This window comes from Vipera ursinii, assembly GCF_947247035.1.
Source record: "Vipera ursinii genome assembly, chromosome: 6".
Lineage (NCBI taxonomy): Eukaryota > Metazoa > Chordata > Lepidosauria > Squamata > Viperidae > Vipera > Vipera ursinii.
The window spans coordinates 88,031,929-88,051,851 of record NC_139515.1 but is presented as its reverse complement, the minus strand read 5'-3'; the positions used below and the strand labels follow the sequence as shown (position 1 = coordinate 88,051,851).

Sequence of the window (19,923 nt, the reverse complement as noted above, 5' to 3'; positions counted from 1 at the left end):
GGTGGACTTCAACTCCCAGAATTCCCTAGCCGCCATGCTTTAAGTCGTCTGCCCCTCAAAGTTTTTGCCCATGTTGAGAGAAGACAACAAGAAAGCCAGTGTGCTTTACGATGGGTGGACTTCAACTCCCAGAATTCTGTGGCTGGCTGGGGAATTCTGGGAGTTGAAGTCCACTCATCTGAAAGACACCAAAGCTGAGAAAGCCTTGTCTAAAACTATAACTGTGGAGATCACCTTGTCCAATCAGAGACCTCTATAGAGGAAAGGTCCCCAAAAATACAGGTTAAAAAGAGATGGTTATTCGCTGGCAGAGTTGTGGACGCCATCTTGACTTTTTTGCCCCCTCTGAGCTTAGTCCCATGCTCTGTGCAGGAATGGCCAACACATCAAGTCCCCGCATGATGGACACGTGTGCTCCATCCCTCCCGCCCCAAAACCAGGCCGTCTCCACCCAACTGCGAAGGAACGTTTTTATTTATTTATGCATTTATGCGTTTCTCAAATTTATACAGTCAGCCGTCTCAGCGGAAGTGACTCTTGCTGCAAGAAGCATTTCTTGCCTAGTGGTTAGCTAATTGCCACCTTCCGTCGCTTTGAGTAACCATCTTTGCTCCATGCCACAGATACAGCTAGTTGTCCACTTAGGACAGGGGATCTTCAAACTTGGCCCTTTTGTGACTTGTGGACTGCAACTCCCAGAATTCCCCAGCCACCTTTAAGATAGGTGGACTTCAGCATGCCTGGCTGAGGAATTCTGGGAGTTGAAGTCCACGAGTCATAAAAGAGCCAAGGTTGCCTCCCCCTGGGCGAAGCTCTAAAGCAATGTTTCTCAAACTCAGCCACTTTAAGATGGGTGGACGTCAACTCCCAGAATTCCCCAGCCAGCATACTTTAAGATGGGTGGACTTCAACTCCCAGAATTCCCCAGCCAGCCCGATTTAAGACAGGTGGACTTCAACTCCCAGAATTCCCTAGCCGCCACGCTTTAAGTCCTCTGCCCCTCGAAGTTTTTGCCCACGTTGAGAGAAGACAACAAGAAAGCTGACTCAGCTTTCATTTCACCCTTTTGTGAGTTTTGGGTGGACCCACAACTCAACCTTCCCTTAAAAATATGTGTTTTCCCGCCGGAGGAGGAGAAAAAAACTACTTCTGAGTCACATCCACTCTTGCCAAAGTAGCCTTGGGCAATTCAGAAAACCGAGAATGGGGTGTGTGGCTACACGTAGGTTGCTAATCAAACAATTCTTCTTAACCTTTCATTATCGCTCTTGCGTTGTTCTTGGCAATAAGTCCTGCAAAGGGTGTTTGCTCCTTCCTGGGAATTTCTGCAGATGAAGCCCTTTTAGAACATGACCTAGGAGTAGATTAGCGAAGACACGTTCCCATAAATACAGCCCAACTGGACCTCAATTCTCCTGTTTCTGGAACTTTCCACCATGAAGCTAATCCTGTTGTTTGGAGTTTTGCTTGGGGTCACCTGGAGCCTGGAAACCTTTGAAGGGTAAGCTGGCTTCATGCTAGTCTGTTAGGATGCACCAATTGCCTAGTGCAGGGGTCTCCAAACGTGGCAGCTTTAAGAGCTGCGGGTTTCAACTTTTAAGACTTGTGGACTTCAACTCCCAGAAATCCCCAGCCAGCTATGCTGGCTGGGGAATTCTGGGAGTTGAAGTCCACAGGTCTTAAAGTTGCCAAGTTTGGCGACCTCTGGTCTAGCGTGTCGGTGGATTCTCTTTCCTGGATTTATTGAAGCGAAAGCTGACACAACCCTCTGCGGAGGGTGCTTTAATTTGGATGTCTGCAGGGAGCAAGGGGGTTGGACTAGATGACCTCCAGGACTCCTTCAAACTCTAGGATTTTAAATCTGGTGGGTGCCCGCTGGATTCCTGCGCTGTGCTAAGCGGTCATGTGGTCTGCTTGATTGTGGATTACTGTAGTGTGTTTTATGAGTTCAGTGAAATACAGACAACAGAATCAACAGAGTTGGGAGGGACCCTGGAGGTCTTCTAGTCCAACCCCCTGCTCAGGCAGGAAACCCTATACCATTTCAGACAAACAGTTGTCCAATCTCTTCTTGAAGACTTCCGGGAAGGCTGTCCCCCTGCTGCATTCACAATGTCCTCAGATTTTAGGAAGAAATCCATTTATTTCTGTTCTCTTCATTCCTGTTCTCCAAAGCACCTGAGGGCATGACAAGGAACAATGGATCAGATATCCAATCCAGATCTAAGGAGAAATTTCTGGACATTGAGAATAATGAACCAGTGGAGCAGCTTCCCTTTAGAAGCTGTGGCTGCTCCAACGCTGGAGGATATTTTAGGAAGAGATTGTCTGAAATGGTATATAGGGGGTTGGACTAGATGGCCTCCAAGGTCCCTTCCATCTCTGTTATTCTGTCTCTGGTTTGTGGCGAACCAAATCTTGCAGGTGTTTCCCGCTAATCAGTGAAGTTTGCAAACTTTGGCTTAACGTCGCCTCCTTTCCTGGTTTGGTCCAGGCAACCATTACGCCCCACCTCTTCATCCTCAGACATGTCTCTTCTTTAAGCATTGAGTAAAATGTGCCTCCTCACATTTCCAATCAAGCTGAGATTGGAACAGATTGTCACGGTCCCCGCTTTGGAGAAAGGTAAAAGGTAAAGGTTCCCCCACACATGCGTGCTAGTCGTTTCCGACTCTAGGGGCCGGTGCTCATCTCCGTTTCAAAGCCGAAGAGCCAGCGCTTGTCCAAGGACGTCTCCGTGGTCATGTGGCCGGCATGACTGGACGCTAAAGGCGCACGGAACGCTGTTACCTTCCCACCGGAGTGGTCCCTATTTTTCTACTTGCATTTTTTACGTGCTTTTGAACTGCTAGGTTGGCAGAAGCTGGGACGAGTAACAGGCGCTCACTCTGTTACGCGGCACTCGGGATTCGACCCGCCAAACTGCCGACCTTCTGATCGACAAGCTCAGCGTCCTAACCCACTGAGCCATTGCGTCTCTTGCTTTGGAGAAAAGCACTTAGCAATTAATATTCTCCAGAAACCCTGCATTGAGGAAAGATGCATGACGGCTAGAGAAGTGGCTTTAATTCAGTCACGAAATAAATGGTAGGCCTTTTTCTTCCGCTCCTTTGAATTAAACAACGGTGGGTTGTTCATTTCTGAACTTGGTGACTTTAAGACTTGGGGACTTCAACTCCCAGAATTCCTCAGATGGAGGCCTCCAAACTTGGCGACTTTAAGACTTGGGGACTTCAATTCCCAGAATTCCTCTGTCAAGGCTCCTCCAAACTTGGCAACTTTAAGATTTGGGGACTTCAACTCCCAGAATTCCTCAGACGGAGGCCTCCAAACCTGGTGACTTTAAGACTTGGGGACTTCAACTCCCAGAATTCCTCAGACGGAGGCCTCCAAACCTGGTGACTTTAAGATTTGGGGACTTCAACTCCCAGAATTCCTCAGTCAGCCAGCATTGACTGACTTAGAGAGCCAAACTCCTCTGTTTCAGGTTGACATAACGGGTCCTGAGAATATCCGGTTCTTATCTTTCCTGCCATAGGTTGTTATTTCACCTTTATAACTTTATAACTTACGGGGGCTTTTAAATACAATAGAGAGGAATGGTGGCAGTTTTACGTTATTAGTAAAGTCTGTCAAGAAGACAGATTCACTAAGCAACTGTCTTACTTAACAATGGCAGCGATTCCCTTAACAACCATGGCACGGAAGGTTGTAAAACGGGAAAATAATTTAACAACGGTCTTGCTTAGCAACAGAAATTTTGACCTCAGTTGCAGTCGTAAGTCGAGGACTGACTGTAATACATCTGCAAATGGCCCCCCTCTTGTGTTCATGGTGTAATGATCCCCCAAACTGCCTCCACCACCAGTTGGATTGACCTCCTAAAGGGCGACACCCAATGACGTGGGCGAATGAATACACAACACACAACGCCCAACAACGGGGCAAACTGGACAAACCACTAATCCTATTCTTTTGGGTTTTGGCTCTTTCAGTGACCAGGTTCTCCGCCTGAAGCCATCCAGCGAGGAGCAGGTTGATTTGCTGAAAGAATTGGGAGGCCTGAAACACCTCCAGGTGTGTGTATTTGCACAAGGGTAACAATTCCAGGACAGGTAACCCTCCATCTTGAGCCCAAAATTTCCCTCGCGAAGCCAGACAGTTGTTCAGTGAGTTTTGGCCCATTTTGCGACCTTTCTTGCCACCGTTGTTAAGCGAATCACTGCGGTTGTTAAGTTAGGAACACGGACATTAAGCGAATCCGGCTTCCCCCCATGGACTTTGCGTGTCAGAAGGTCGCAAAAGGAGATCGCGTGAAAACCCCACCGCCGGGGACACTGTGACTGTCATAAATATGAGCCAGCGGCCAAGCGGCTGAATTTTGAATCACGTGACCCTGTGGATGCTGCAGCGGTCACAAGTGTGAAAAACGGTCATAAGTCATTTTTGTTTTCAGTGCCGTTGTAACCTCACCCAGTCACTAAGCAAATGGTTATACGCCGAGGACTCACTGCATTCTGATTAAATTAATACTTCTGACCTTAAGTGACCCACGCACACCTAGAATGGGGACCATCCCAGGATGGGATGAAGTGTAGGTTGGTGTGTAGAACAGCTGGTTTAACCTCCTCCCAGGTTGCCTAACAGGCTGTGAGTGTGGAGATGTGCACTTCTAAAGCATTTGTTGAGTTGGCCTTCTGTACCCCAAAATAAGTGGGTCAAAAGATTGCAGTCATGGAAGATTATAGGTCAGGGCTAGGCCACCTTGGCTCTTTTATGACTGGTGGACTTCAACTCCCAGAATTCCTGAGCCAGCCATGCAGACGGGAAAGGGTGAGTTTCCAAGTTGAGCCATACTGGCTCAGGAATTCTGGGAGTTGGTGTCCACAAGTCATGAGGAGGCCATAGTTCCCCCATGCTGGCTCAGGAATTCTGGGAGTTGAAGTCCACCAGTCATGAGGGGGGCCAAGGTTGCCTACCACTGTTATAGGTGTTAACTTGCTCAGTAGTAGCAACTGTGAGAGGGATCTCCTAGTGGACAATCGCTTAAATCTGAGCCAGCCGTGTGCTGCAGCCGCCAAAAAGGCCAACACAGTGCTAGGCTGCATTAACAGAGGGATAGAATCAAGTTCATGGGAAGTGTTAATATCACTTTACAAGGCCTTGGTAAGGCCACACTTGGAATATTTGCATCCAGTTTTGGTCCCCACGATGTAGAAAAGATGTTGAGACTCTGGAAAGAGTGCAGAGAAGAGCAACAAAGATGATCAGGGGACTGGAGGCTAAAACATACAAGGAACAGTGGCTGGAATTGGGTATGTCTAGTTTAATGGAGAGAAGGACCAGGGGGGACATGATAGTAGCCTTCCAATATCTCAGGGGCTGCCCCAAAGAAGAGGGAGTCAAGCTATTCACCAAAGCACCTGAAGGCAACGGATGGAAACTAGTCAAGGAGAGAAGCAACCTGGAACTAAGGAGAAACTTCCTGACAGTGAGGACAATTAACCAGGGGAACCACCTGCCTCCAGAAGTGGTGAATGCTCCAACACTGGAAGTTTTCCCGAAGAGATTTGACCGCCATTTGTCTGAAATGATACAGGGTTTCCTGCCTGAGCAGGGGGTTGGACTAGATGACCCCCAAGGTCCCAATTCCAGCAACCGTTCCTTATATGTTTTAGCCTCCAGTCCTAAATGGACTGTTGTAAGTTGAGGAGGGCTGCCTGTAGCCCTTTCCTTTACAAACGGGGACTTTTCTGTCATTTTTTACGCCATGCTTGGACACGACCTTGCCTCCTTCACCCACTTTATTCGTTCTTCTCAGCTGAATTTCTGGCGGGCTCCCTCGCTACCCGAAGAATCTGTCGATGTCCAGGTGCCCTTTGCTGGTCTCCAGGCTGTCAAAGTCTTTCTGGAGTCACACCAGATTAAGTACTCGGTCCTGATTGAAGATGTGCAGGTATGATGAGAGAATGGCGGGGGTGGTGGTGGAGGAAATCAATAAACGGGATTTGTTATATGGAAATATTTTCCCTGCGTTGTATTTGGACCACAAGTCCCATTGATCCTCTTCCAAAGAAACACAATAACAATAACGCTCGGTCTGGGCCTTGGGTGGAGTATGGCGAGGGTGGGCTTGTGTGTGGATTTGTGAGAGGTTTACTTGTGTTCCTCTGGATGAGGGTTCCTTGGTTTTAACAACTCGAAGACGGGAGGACTTCAACTCCCAGAATTCCCCGGCCAGCTTTAAAATAGGTGGACTCAACTCCCAGAATCCCCAGCCAGCTTTAAAATAGGTGGACTTCAACTCCCAGAATCCCCTGGCCACCTTTAAAATAGGTGGACTTCAACTCCCGGAATCTCCCGGCCACCTTTAAAATAGGTGGACTTCAACTCCCATAATCCCCTGGCCAGCTTTAAAATAGGTGGACTTCAACTCCCACAATCCCCCGGCCAGCTTTAAAATAGGTGGACTTCAACTCCCAGAATCTCCTGGCCAGCTTTAAAATAGGTGGACTTCAACTCCCAGAATCCCCCGGCCAGCTTTAAAATAGGTGGACTTCAACTCCCAGAATCCCCCGGCCAGCTTTAAAATAGGTGGACTTCAACTCCCAGAATCCCCTGGCCAGCTTTAAAATAGGTGGACTTCAACTCTCAGCATTCCCTGGCCAGCTTTAAGGTAGGTGGATTTCAGCATGGTTGGCTGGGGAATTCTGGGAGTTGAAGTCCACCCATCTTCCAGTGGTTAAAATTGAGAAATATTGCTCTGAAGAGTCAAGCTGGGGGACACAGCCTTCTTCCCACTAATATTTTCCACAATTGCAAACCGTGAATGTGTGTGGCCTGCACAACTTCACCCGCAATCGGTGACGGACAACATGCTGTGATCAAATCCGACTATCCCTGTGACCCACATTCTCATTGCAGGCCCTGCTGGATGAAGAATCTCGAGAGATGCGCCTTAATCGTCAGAGGGAATTCGGCCAGAAGAATTTCAACTATGGTGCTTACCATAACTTGGACACGGTAAGTCACTTGAGAATGCGTTGCGCCCGGGTCTCTCACTGAGGTGGACTGTTATATATGAGGACAATTGGGGCCCGAATTTACATCCCTAAGCCAGGTGGCTGTTAAGTGAAGCACACCTGATTTTACACATTTTTTGAGGGGGGCGTTGGTCGTTAAGCAAATCATTGCAGTTGTTAAATGAATCAACTGGTTGTTAAGTGAACTTCACTGACTGGGAAAGTCACCCAAAGCAGTCATGGGAAGATGCAACCAAATTTGGTTCACAGAACTGTGGAGAGGCTGACGTGACTGCGTATCATCTCAGGTGGACTTCAACTCCCAGAATTCCTCAGCCAGCTTTTAAACAGGTGGACGTCAACTCCCAGAATCCCCCACATAACAGGCTTTAAAATAAGTGGATTTCAACTCCCAGAATTCCCCAGCCAGCTTTAAGATAGGTGGACGTCAATTCAGTTGGGCTCCTAAGTCAGGGGTCTTCACACTTGGCCCTTTTATGCCTCGTGGACTTCAACTCCCAGAATTCCTCAGCCAGGCATGCTGAAGTCCACCTATCTTAAAGGTGGCTGGGGAATTCTGGGAGTTGAAGTCCACAAGTCACAAAAGGGCCAAGTTTGAAGATCCCTGTCCTAAGTGGACAACTAGCTGTATCTGTGGCATGGAGCAAAGATGGTTACTCGAAGCGACGGAAGGTGGCAGTTAGCTAACCACTAGGCAAGAAAGGCTTCTTGCAGCAAGAGTCACTTCCGCTGAGACGGCTGACTGTATAAATTTGAGAAACGCATAAATGCATAAATAAATAAAAACGTTCCTTCGCAGTTGGGTGGAGACAGCCTCGTTTTGGGGCGGGAGGGATGGAGCACACGTGTCCATCATGCGGGGACTTGATGTGTTGGCCATTCCGGCACAGACAATGGGACTAAGCTGAGAAGGGGCAAAAAAGTCAAGATGGCGTCCACAACTCTGCCAGCGAATAACCATCTCTTTTTAACCTGTATTTTTGGGGACCTTTCCTCTAGAGAGGTCTCTGATTGGACAAGGTGATCTCCACGGTTATAGTTTTAGACAAGGGTTTCTCAGCTTTGGTGTCTTTCAGATGAGTGGACTTCAACTCCCAGAATTCCCCAGCCAGCCACAGAATTCTGGGAGTTGAAGTCCACCCATCGTAAAGCACGCTGGCAGGGGGATTCTGGGAGTCGCTCCCATCTTAAAGCAGGCTGGCTGGGGAATTCTGGGAGTTGAAGTCCACCCCTCCAAGCATGCTGGCTGGGGAATTCTGGGAGTTGAAGTCCACCCATCTTAAATTTGCCAAGTTTGAGAAACACTGGTCCAGACTAAAACGGCAGCTTCTACATCAAACCTGGTGTAGTATCCTTTTCTGCCTGCGCCCCCCCCCCCAAATTCCATCTCTCTCTCCTCCTTTATTTCCTCCTTAGATTTACGGAGCGATGGATAGTATCGTGGCTGAGCACCCGCAGATCGTGAGCAAAATCCAGATTGGAAAGACCTATGAAAAACGGCCTCTGTTTGTCCTCAAGGTAACATTTGGGCCTGTATCTTCAAATCCTGAGCCAAGAATCATTCCAAAAATTCGGAGCGAATTCTCGCCAGTATTTTGGCAGAATGGATTGTGGTCCCTCTGATGCAGGGGTCTTCAAACTTGGCCCTTTGATGCCTTGTGGACTTCAACTCCCAGAATTCCTCAGCCAGCGTGCACGCTGGCTGAGGAATTCTGGGAGTTGAAGTCCACAAGGCATCAAAGGGTCAAGTGTGAAGACCCCTGCTCTAATGGGATAAATTTGATCCAGTTTAGATTGAGATTTAGTTTCAGATTTTACTGATATTTTATTCAACGGTATCACCTGGCCCTCATTCGGTATTACCGTGTTGTGGCGCCGCTTTGTTGCACAATTTTTTTTTTTAAAAAGGATTATTTGTAAAGTCCACGTTCTGTCCGACAGTTCAGCACCGGGGGAAACAGACGCCCTGCCATCTGGATTGATGCCGGGATTCACGCGCGAGAATGGGTCACCCAGGCCACGGCACTTTGGACTGCTAAAAAGGTCAGCTGGCACGGAATGGCGACGGTGGGTGGGTTTGTATCTGGCTCCACCCACTTTTGGGACTGGCCACGCCCACTCAGGTTCGGCGACGGAGACGCGGGTAGCTGCTCGTCACACGATACAGGAAGCCCAGCATTTCTGCTGCTATGTGAAACATTGCTTCAGTGACTTTGCACCATTTTGCGACCTTTCTTGCCGCGGTTGTTAAGTGAATCCCCACGGTTCTGAAGTTAATCACACGGTCGTTAAGTGAATCAGGCTTCCACCCTTTGACTTCGCTTGCCCGAAGGTCGCCAAAGGGGATCACGCGACACCCCCGGGACACTGCGACCGTCGTAAACATGAGTCCGTTGACCAGCGTCTGAATTTTGATTCCGTGACCCGGAGGACGCGGCGACAGTCATATGTGGGAAATGGGGTCCCTTTTGTTCAGTGCCGTTGCAACTTTGAACGGTCCCTAAATGAACTGTTGAAAGTCGAGGAAGACTTGCGTATCAGGGTGCAAAGAGGGACTGATCAGCTTCTTTGCTGAGGTTGCAAAAATCTGCCAAGTTGGTGTCTACACCCATGACATTATTCCTTGAAGAAGTGCAAAAATAAAGATGGAACAAAACTCGCTTTAGTTGTACAAGGAAATGGGAGTATTTTGGCGGCATAAAACGAGGATTTCACCAGGCAAAGACATAAGAGTTATGGGCGGGGGTCTGACCCTTCCCCCCACCCGCACGGGGATAAAGCCCTCGCCCCTCCCAAGCTGGATGTGAACTGGGTGTGTATGAAAGTTGGGTGTGAACCCACAAAGGGTTTCTGAGAACGGTCGACAGCTGCAAAAGCACGCTTGCGGGGAAGACGGGGGACTTCCCCCCACAAAAAATGTGGGGACCCTGGAGTTGCACCCCATGTTTGTTTGTTTTTGCCTCCCCAGATCGCTTCTGACTTTGGGAAAGAGCCTTCACTGACCTCCCTCCTAAACAAAATGGATATTTTCCTGCTGGTGGTTGCAAATCCCGACGGATACGTCTACTCTCACACCAAAGTGAGTATCTGATCACCAGTTACAACGTCTTTCAGTCTAGATCAATGTTTGTCTATCTTGGGACCTTTAAGAGGGGTGGACTTCAACTCCCAGAATTCCCCAGCCACTGGCTGGGGATTTCTGGGACTTGAAGTCCACCCCTCTTAAAGGTCCGAAGGTTAAAGAGCATCAATCTAGAGAGCTTCTCAGTCTTTTGCAACGACCTTCATTCTTGGTTTGCTGTCGCTTCTAATGGCACCACTTTCTCTTCCGTATCCAGAATCGTATGTGGAGAAAAACCCGGTCCAGAACACCGGGCAGCCAGTGTGTCGGAGTTGATCCCAACCGAAACTGGGATGCGGGTTTTGGAGGTAAACCGGGCATTGCTTTCCCTGCAGCGCATTCTTGAATTGGCTGGTGTTGGTATAGGTAGTCCTCGACTTATGGCAGTTCACTTAGTGACTGTTTGAAGTAACAGCGACTTACGAGCGTTCACGTTTATGAGCGTTCCAGCATCCCCCCCCAATCACGCGATCAAAGTTCAGATCCTCGGCAACTGACTCACACTTATGATGGGTGTGGTGCCCTGGGGTCAAGGGATCCCCTTTTGCGACCTTCTGACGAGCAAAGTCAATGGGAGGCCACATTCCCCGACCAAGTGTGTTGCTAAGTTTAAGAACTGCAGTGATTCACTTAAGAACTCTGCCAGGAAAGGTCGTAAAAATGGGACAAAACTCTGTTAACAGCTGTCTCGCCTAGCAACAGAAATTTGGGGCCCAGTTGTGGCCATAAGTGGAGTTGTGTTGTGTTTTGAGTTGTCGTAGTGTAGGCCTCCACTTACTTAAAGCTGACTAGGAAGGTTGGTTTAAGTAGCCCATAGGGATGCAAACAGTACTCTTTTGCCACCTAGTGGCAGAAAGCAAGCATTACAACTCCACTTGTGCCAAAGAAATTGGGGGAGGGGAAATCGGAAACTGCTGTGATGGTCATAAGTGGGAATATTGGTCGTAAGTCACTTTTTACGCTGCCGTTGCAATTTTGAACGGTCGCTAAATGAAAAGTTGTAAATCGAGGACTACCTATTTTTCTATTGAGTGACCTACAGCCCTAGAAAGGGATAAGAGCTAAATGCATCTTAGTATCCAGTTGAAAATTGGGGTCTCTGAATATGCAGCCTTGGATTCTGATTATCCCAAAGGTGATTTTTTTCAGGAGGCAACTGGACTTTCTTGGTTTTCCTTTGAAGACCTTTCGCTTCTCATCCAAGAAGCTTCTTCAGGTTCTGACTGGATGGTGGGGAAGGGGAGGATTTATACTCCTTGCAGAGAGCTGGTCATTTCCTTTTTTTAGAGAGTCGTTGAAGCCACTTGTCTGTCTCCTCAGGGTCACCTGAGTGGTGCAAATGGGTGATCCAACCCTTTCAGCAGTTCCAAGGAGGCTCCACAGCCATTTGCACCACTCGGGTGACCCTGAGGAGACAGATAAACCTCCAGGTGGCCTCAACGGCTCTCTCAAACGATGCAAATGACCAGCTGTCTGCAAGGAGTATAAATCCTCCCATTCCCCACCCTCCAGTCAGAACCTGAAGAAGTTTCTTGGATAAGAAGCAAAACGTCTTCAAAGAAAAACAAGGAAGTCCAGTTGCCTCGTGAAAAAGGCACCTTTGGGACAACCAGGACTTGAACGGTTGAGAATCTCCATAGACATTTGGATCCTTGTTGCGTTTTGACCGGGTTCGTTTGCATTCCCAACCACGGCAGGACCTGGCGCCAGCAACGACCCCTGTTCCGATTCCTACCGTGGACCCAGCGCCAACTCGGAAGTCGAAGTTCGCTCTGTTGTGGATTTTGTCAAGAGACACGGGAACGTCAAGGCGTTTATCAGCATCCATAGCTACTCCCAGCTCCTCATGTACCCCTACGGCTATAAATGCACCAAAGCTAAAGACGCGGAAGAACTGGTAAGGCTCCGGGTTCATGGGGCCATGGCCTCTGTAGGTGTTGTGATTCCGTGCCTGCCATGGGACCTGGCAGTTGAGTCTGGGGGATCAGAGGAGGAGGAGGAGGAGGGGCCTGGAGAGCCATCAGAGTCGGAGGAAGGCTCTGATGAACTCCAAGACCTACAAGCCAATGCAGAGCCTGGCCCCTCCACGTGCTCAGGCTGAGGTCCAGCTGTGCTGGGAAGCTGAGTCAGACTGTGAGGACTCACAGCTGGAAGACATCACAGACGCTCACAAATGCCGACAGGCAACCAGAGCAGGACAGAAGGAGGCAACGGGGCGACTCCAAGGGTGAAGGAGAAAGCACGGAGAAAGCCACATCTTGGGGTTGCGTAATAAAAAGGGAAGGTATGGACGGTGCTGGTTGCTGAAGGCAACCGTTGGCAAAGGACTCCAGTTTGGTGGGATCATGTTCCGATCGCCTGGTCCGAGAACAATTCTCCGTTTGAATCGTGTTTCGTTTGCCTTTGCTTTTGGGACGTTTTGCAGGTCTGCAAATAGTATTCAAAGGGGTTTGTTTTTCCTGCGTTTCCAGCTTACTTGTTGAAAGGCGGGTTGGTCCTGGTGAGTTAACAAGGACTCCCGTAGGCTGGGACAGAACAGTAGGTTGGCTTGCGGTTCGGCTGAGCGGCTTCTTTCGCAGGTCATCTGCGTTCACACAACAGGTTAAATTTAATTAGGTTTCGCTTTCCCCCCCCCCTGCTTAGTTTTACACCCGTCCGGCCAGCCTGTTGAGTTTTTTTTAGTTCAGGTGCTACCAGATCTGTGCTGCCAAACAACAGATGACCACTAGATGGCACAACAGAGATACGGAAACATACTCTCTGCTGCCCCATAGTGATGGCACGAATTTTTGCCGTGCAGATTTGGTAGACTTAATATTATTGGCTAGGTTGCACTAGGTGGTCAACTATAAGTAGGTCCTTGACTTACAACCATAACTGAGCCCCAAATTCCCATTGCTGACAAGACAATTGTAAAGTGAGCTTTGCCCCATTTAATGACCTTCCTTGCCACAGTTGTTAAATGAATCACTGCAGCTGTTAAGTGAGTAACCTATGACCAGTTTTCACACTTAACATACCTGCTGCAGCATCCCCCCATGGTCACGTCCATCAAAATGTGAAGGCTTGGCAACTGGCATGTACTTATGACGGTTGCAGTGTCCCAGATCAACATTTCTGAGCTTCCCAGCCAGTTTCCCACAAATTCAATGGGGGAAGCCGGAATCACTTATAGCCGCCATCTTGCCGTTTTTGACCCCCACGGTGTGTCGGCATCTCTGCTTCCAAGGGAATCCCGATGCTACAGTTCTGATTTTCTTCCTAGGATATGGTGGGGAACTCAGCCGCTAACGCCTTGACGTCGCTGTACGGCACCCGGTATAGAGTTGGGCCCATCTGCTCCGTCATTTGTAAGTTTGGGGGTGTATTTCAGCATGGGACTCTTTTGCAGGGGGGCTCAGAGGGGTCTAGGGCAGTGTTTCTCAACTGTGGCAGCTCAAAGAGGCCTGGACTTCCGCTCCCAGAATTCCCCAGCCAGCATTCTGGGAGTTGAAGTCCATGCACCTTAATGCCTCCTGAGGGATTCTGGGAGTGGAAATCCTCGCCTCTTCGGGCTGCCATTGGTGAGATAAAGTCTTCTTCCAGGAACTGAAGTCACAGCTCGTTGCATTTTGAGAGGATTATGGACAGTGTAGTACCTTTAGAAGATACTCAGGCCTTGCCCTGTTGCAGCTTTGTGTGTGTGTGTGTGTATACACACACACACACACACACACACACATACATGGTGGACAGATGGATAGATTTTATATTTGTGTGTGCAGATATACATATACATATACAAATATGTGTGTGTGTGTGCGTGTATGATAGATAATAGGTAAATGGATGGATCATGGATATATAGATGGATGATAGGTAAATAGATGGATGATAGACAGACACAGACAGAGACAGATAAAAAGATGGATAATAGATCGATAGGTATAGATAGATGATATAGAGATATATACAAATTTTATATCTATCTATCTGTCTGTCTATCTGTCTGTCTGTCTATCTATCTATCTATCTGTCTGTCTGTCTGTCTGTCTGTCTGTCTGTCTGTCTATCTACCTACCTACCTACCTACCTACCTACCTACCTACCTATCTATCATCTATCTCCATCCATCCAGATATATATAAAATTTATCAGGATGGTATCTACAGTGGGCTAATGCCTCCTTAAGTAACACCAGCTGCCTGCAATTAGTGCAGGTTCGCATCCCACCAGGCTCAAGGTTGACTCAGCCTTCCATCCTTCCCAGGTAGGTAAAATGAGGACCCAGATTGTTGGGGGGCAATAAGCTGACTTTGTAAAATGCCGCTTGGGGTGTGTGTGAAAGCCCTAATAAGCAGGCATATACATAGAATGAAGGCTATTGCTAAGCACATTGTGCTTTAGATTGTAAGCTGCCCTGAGTCTTCGGAGAAGGGCGGGATATAAATGGGATTAAAATAAAAATAAAATAAAATATCTACAGGATGATTTTTTTTAAAAAAAATTGCTCTCTTTAAATTGAACCCTTTTTTCTCTCTCCTTCCCCACTTCTTTTGAACCCCCTATTTAGACAACCTACAATAGTAACAGTCCAGGTCAAGACTTAGCAGATGCATTCCTATCACATACGAAGCTGGGTTAGTTTTAACCTGGATTGTTTGGGAGGTTCCCTATTCTTCTGGATGAATGTAGCCCGTTGGCATATAACCCAGTAGATCCTCTGAAATCCAGAACAAACATCAATTCAACCACCGTGTTCAGGAGGTTGTGCGAATGGAAACGGAGGGTGTAGAACCTCATGACCTCATGCTGTCCAGGTGTTTTGGGACAGCCACAGTCTGCTCATCTGGAAAATGGTGCAGATGTTCTAGATTTGTCTAAGATAGGGCTCTCCATAATTGGCCACTTTAAGACCTGTGGACTTCAACTTCCAGAGTTCCTCAGCCAGCCATGTTGGCTGGGGAATTCTGGGAGTTGAAGTCCACAAGTCTTGAAGTTACCAAGTTTGGTCTAAGGCTGTGATGCCCTTGCAGGGTAGATCCAGGCCTACCAAGTTTGGTTAGATCCATGTTTTCCTGTGGTCTTCATTCCAGACCAGGCCAGTGGTGGAAGCATTGACTGGAGCTACGATTACGGGATCAAGTACTCCTTCGCCTTTGAGCTGAGAGACACGGGGCGCCACGGTTTCCTCCTGCCGGCCAAACAGATCATCCCCACCGCTCAGGAGACGTGGCTGGGGCTGAAAAAGATCATGGAGCACGTGCGGGATCACCTCTACTGAGAACTAGAATATCTGGGAGAAGACAGGATTTGGGCTTCATATTCTGATGCTAGCAGAAAGTCAATTAGAGGAGCGACAGATCCCTTTAGATGCCCCCAAAAGAGAAAAAAATATATATCAGATTTTAAATAACCATCAATCAGTTAATTCAGATAATGGCCACCGGGGGGCAGCAGAGGTGCAGAAATCTCCAGTCTATGCAGTTGGTGCCCCCTAATGGTCACTAAGTTTTTTGCTGCCCAGATCTGATATGCCTAATTTATTAAATACAGCACAATCCCATCATGGTGGCCACTCGTGTGTTTGGATTACAATTCCCAGAATCCTTTAAACAACAGGGGGGCACATTTAGCAGCAAGCTTCTTGCTTGACTGGATAGGTACTACTTGCCCAGCATTCCCAGACACCAGTGGAGAATTCTAGGAATTGGCGTCCCAGCTAGTCTGAACGCCCCTGAGCAAAAATGTTCTAGCCCAGAACCTCCAAACCTGGCAACTTTAGGACTTGCGGACTTCAACTCCCAGAACTCCCCAGCCAGCCATGTTGGCTGGGGAATTCTGGGAGTTGAAGTCCACAAGTCTTAAAGTTGCCGAGTTTGGAGACCCCTGTTCTCGCATAGTTATCGGTTACGGAATGAAGGCAAATATTGCCCAGAGCTATCTAAATCTTCCTCTTTTTGTTAGAATTCCCTTATAACGCCTTCTGAGATGTGGAGACCACAAGATTTTGGATCAAACCTCCTTCAGATGCTTCTTCAGCAGTTTTATCAATAAATCCTGCTTCCAATTGCCATTTTGGACTTTCATTTCTCTTCACTCCGATGCTCTGAATGATGTGACTTGTGCCCTTTGCGTATTCAGGCCGTCCTTGACTTACAATCAGAGTTAAAGCCTCAAGTTTCCACTGCTAACCAAAGATACTTGTTCGGTCAGTTTTGCCCCATTCTACAAACTTTCTTTCCACGGTTGTTAAGTGAATCGCTGCAGCTGTTGAGTTAGTAGCACGGTTGCAAAGTGAATCTCTGCTTCCCCATGGGCATGGCTGGTCAGAAGGTCGCCAAAAGGGATCCCACGCTCAGAGAGCACCGAGGACTCCACCAGTCAACCCTGAGCTGGAGAGAGGGAGGGGTGGATTGATAAAATTTATATGCCACCCATCTCGTATCGGTGGGAAGTCAGCCCGCCCGCCCAGAAAAGGAAATATTAAAAGGGCAGAATATTATTATTATTATTATTATTATTATTATTATTATTATTATTATTATTATTAATTATTATTATTATTATTATTATTAATAATAATAATAATAATAATAATAATAATAATAATAATTTTATTATTATTATTATTAATTTTATTTGTATACCGCCCTTCTCCCGAAGGACTCAGGGCGGTGAACAGGGCAGTACATGTTAAAAGACAAAATACAAAAATTAAAAGAGATTAAACAGAATGCCCACAACTCTTACATTATATATAGTATATCATATTGCCTCAAAGGATCTTAAAGAGACGGAAAAGCATGCCCAGTTTTTTCTTAATATCCCCAAGTCTCCCTCCCGCAAGCAGAAACCAGCGCTGTAGAAATGCAGATGTAATAATCCATTCAGGAAGGTGAAGCCCTCCAGCTAGGAGCTGGAAGATTAAAAGGCAAAGACACCTAAAATCTACATACCCCCCCACCCAAAATCTAAGGCAGGGGTGTCAAACTCAATCTCAATGAGGGCCACATCAGCATTGCGGTTGCCCTCAAGCGGCCAGGGTGGGCATGGCCTACTAGGTGGGCGTGTCTAGAGTGGGCGTGGCCTACTGGGTGAGCATGGCCAGCTCTACATCGTTGGCATCAAGGGTGCCTATGGGGGCCTGGGCAGGAGTGGGACAGATCTGGGGGTCTCTGGCAGGAGGAGGGTCTCTGGGCCAGGGGCCGTTCCCTCACTGTTTCCAGGATGGCATCGCGGGCCACGTGAAACCACTTCACGGACTGGATCCGGCCCCCAGGCCTTGTGTTTGACATGTCTGATCTAAGGCAAGAGATAATAGGATTAACCCACCAATACCAGAAGGGCACACTCAGACTCGGGTCAAAGTACATGGCACAGGAAATACAAAGCCTGAAACAGGAACAACTCCAAACACAAAAGCCCAAGAAGATATAAAAACCCGCCACTCCCAGCTCCACGTGGTCACTTGCCCCACAGCCACATTTTTGTCTAGCTCTGCTCTTCAATAAACTACAATCTTCTTCCTAAAGCAGTCGCCATGTCGTTTACAACACAGCCAACCAACCCGCTTACAGCAACAAAGCCAGCCCCCCCCCAATATTTATAGAGAGACGGCAGCTCCGATCACGCTTTGCTCGCACAATCACGAAGCCGAAGACACCAGCCTGAAGATGACGAGTGGGACCTCGTCGAAACGTCGCCAAGACACTCTCAATCTTACACGGGAAAAGACCCAAATATGCCAAGACCTACATACCTGTACCTGTGAAAATCTATGAATATATATATATATATATGTATATGTATATGTATATGTATATGTATATGTATGTATATATATATATATATATAATGTATATGTATGATTTTTTATTTATTTATTTATTTTAATTCCATTTATATCCCGCCCTTCTCCGAAGACTCAGGGCGGCTTACAAGCTTAGCAGTAGCCTTCATTCTATGTATATGCCTGCTTATTAGGGCTTTCACACACACCTCAAGCGGCATTATTACAAAGTCAGCTTATTGCCCCCAACAATCTGGGTCCTCATTTGACCTACCTGGGAAGGATGGAAGGCTGAGTCAACCTTGAGCCTGGTGGGATGTGAACCTGCACTAATTGCAGGCAGCTGGGGTTACTTAAGGAGGCATTAGCCCACTGCTCCACCAAGGCTATGATAGATAGATGACAGATAAATGGATGGATTGTGGATGGATATATAGATGAATGATAGGTAAATGGATGATAGATAGATAGATAGATAGATAGATAGATAGATAGATAGATAGATAGATAGATAGATAGACAGTATGGATGGATATATATTCAGAGCATCTGTTCATGTCACATGAGCTGGGTGGGAATTTTCCTCTGCAGGGAATAAAAAAATCAAACTGTTAACCATTAACCAACATGACGTGGCTGGAAAATCTTCCCTTGCACCAGAGGGAGATTTTCTCACCATTAATCAGGGCTGTTTTCAAACTGAGAGACCTTGGAAGTTTCAGCAGTGGATCAAGATCGACTGGCCAGGCTTCACAGCCAGGTTTTCTCAACCTCAGCCATTTTAAAATGCGCGGACTACCACTCCCAGAATCCCCCAGCCCTACTTTGCAAACGGGTGGTCTTCAACTCCCAGAATCCCCCAGGCATGAAGAGAGGGCCCACAGTATCTGACCTGACAGGACCAGGAGACCTTCTTTAGGGAAAGGTGATCCTGCAGATAACAAGCCGCCCTGAGTCTTCGGAGAAGGGCGGGATATAAATGGAATTAAAATAAAAATAAATAAACCTGGTCTTGTGCCAATGGAGGGCTTTAAAGGTGAGGACTAGGACCTTGCATTGCAGATGGAGGGAGCCTGGGCAGCTTGTACAAACAGCGGTGTTTGATGGAGAACCTGGGAGCAAATAAATCTAAGAAACAAACAAACTTAGGAGCATCCATCACCATGCGCACTGCAGCATTGAGACACCCTGGACCAGGGGTCGGCAACCTCGGCTCTTTTATGATTCGTGGACTTCAACTCCCAGAATTCCTGAGCCAGCATAGCTGGCTCAGGAATTCTAGGAGTTGAAGTCCACGAGTCATAAAAGAGCCGAGGTTGCCGACCCGTGCCCTGGACCATGGATTGGAGTGATGGGTCGTAATCAATCTTGGGATGTGAACATCATCCTGACAACAGCAGCTGTTGTCAGAATCACAGTCTGATCTCCAAGACCCGGGTCTCCAAACCTGTCAACTTTCAGGCTTGTGGACTTCCAGAATTCCTCAGCCAGCCAGGCTGGCTGAGGAATTCTGGGAGTTGAAATCCACAAGTCTGAAAGCTGACAGGTTTGAGAGATGAGTGTCCTCACCAAGAGTTGGAGCACCTGGTTTGGAATGGCTAAAAGATATACAGGTAGTCCTCAACTTACAACCAGCATTTCTATTGCTAAGCCAGGTGGTTGTTAACTGAATCACCCCCCAGCTTTAAAATCTTTTTGGCCACACTTGTTCTCCAAAGCACCCGAAGGCAGGAGAACAAGCAACGGATGGAAACTCGTCAAGGAGAGAAGCAACCCGGAACTAAGGAGAAACTTCTCTGACAGTTAGAACAATTAACCAGTGGAACCACCTGCCTCCAGAAGCTGTGAATGCTCCAACACTGGAAGTTTTTAAGAAGAGACTGGACAGCCATTTGTCTGAAATGGTATAGGGTTCCCTGCCTGAGCAGGGGGTTGGACTAGATGACCTCCAAGGTCTCTTCCGGCCATACAATTATATTCCTGACAGT

At 47.6% G+C, this 19,923-nt stretch overlaps 2 protein-coding genes across 2 annotated transcripts in view; both read left to right on the top strand.

The window, feature by feature from the left end:
* Positions 1–19,923, top strand: part of KLHDC10 (kelch domain containing 10) — a 331,421-nt gene that overhangs the window by 100,400 nt on the left and 211,098 nt on the right. The window lies entirely within an intron of this gene.
* Positions 1,437–15,427, top strand: LOC310642762 (carboxypeptidase A2-like; the record flags this gene model as incomplete). Its single annotated transcript, XM_083366658.1, has 11 exons — positions 1,437–1,501; positions 3,996–4,077; positions 5,822–5,956; positions 6,925–7,023; positions 8,460–8,561; positions 8,985–9,086; positions 10,012–10,122; positions 10,382–10,472; positions 11,862–12,061; positions 13,430–13,514; positions 15,240–15,427. 11 exons carry the CDS (start codon positions 1,437–1,439, stop codon positions 15,425–15,427), a joined length of 1,260 nt encoding a protein of 419 aa, XP_083222784.1.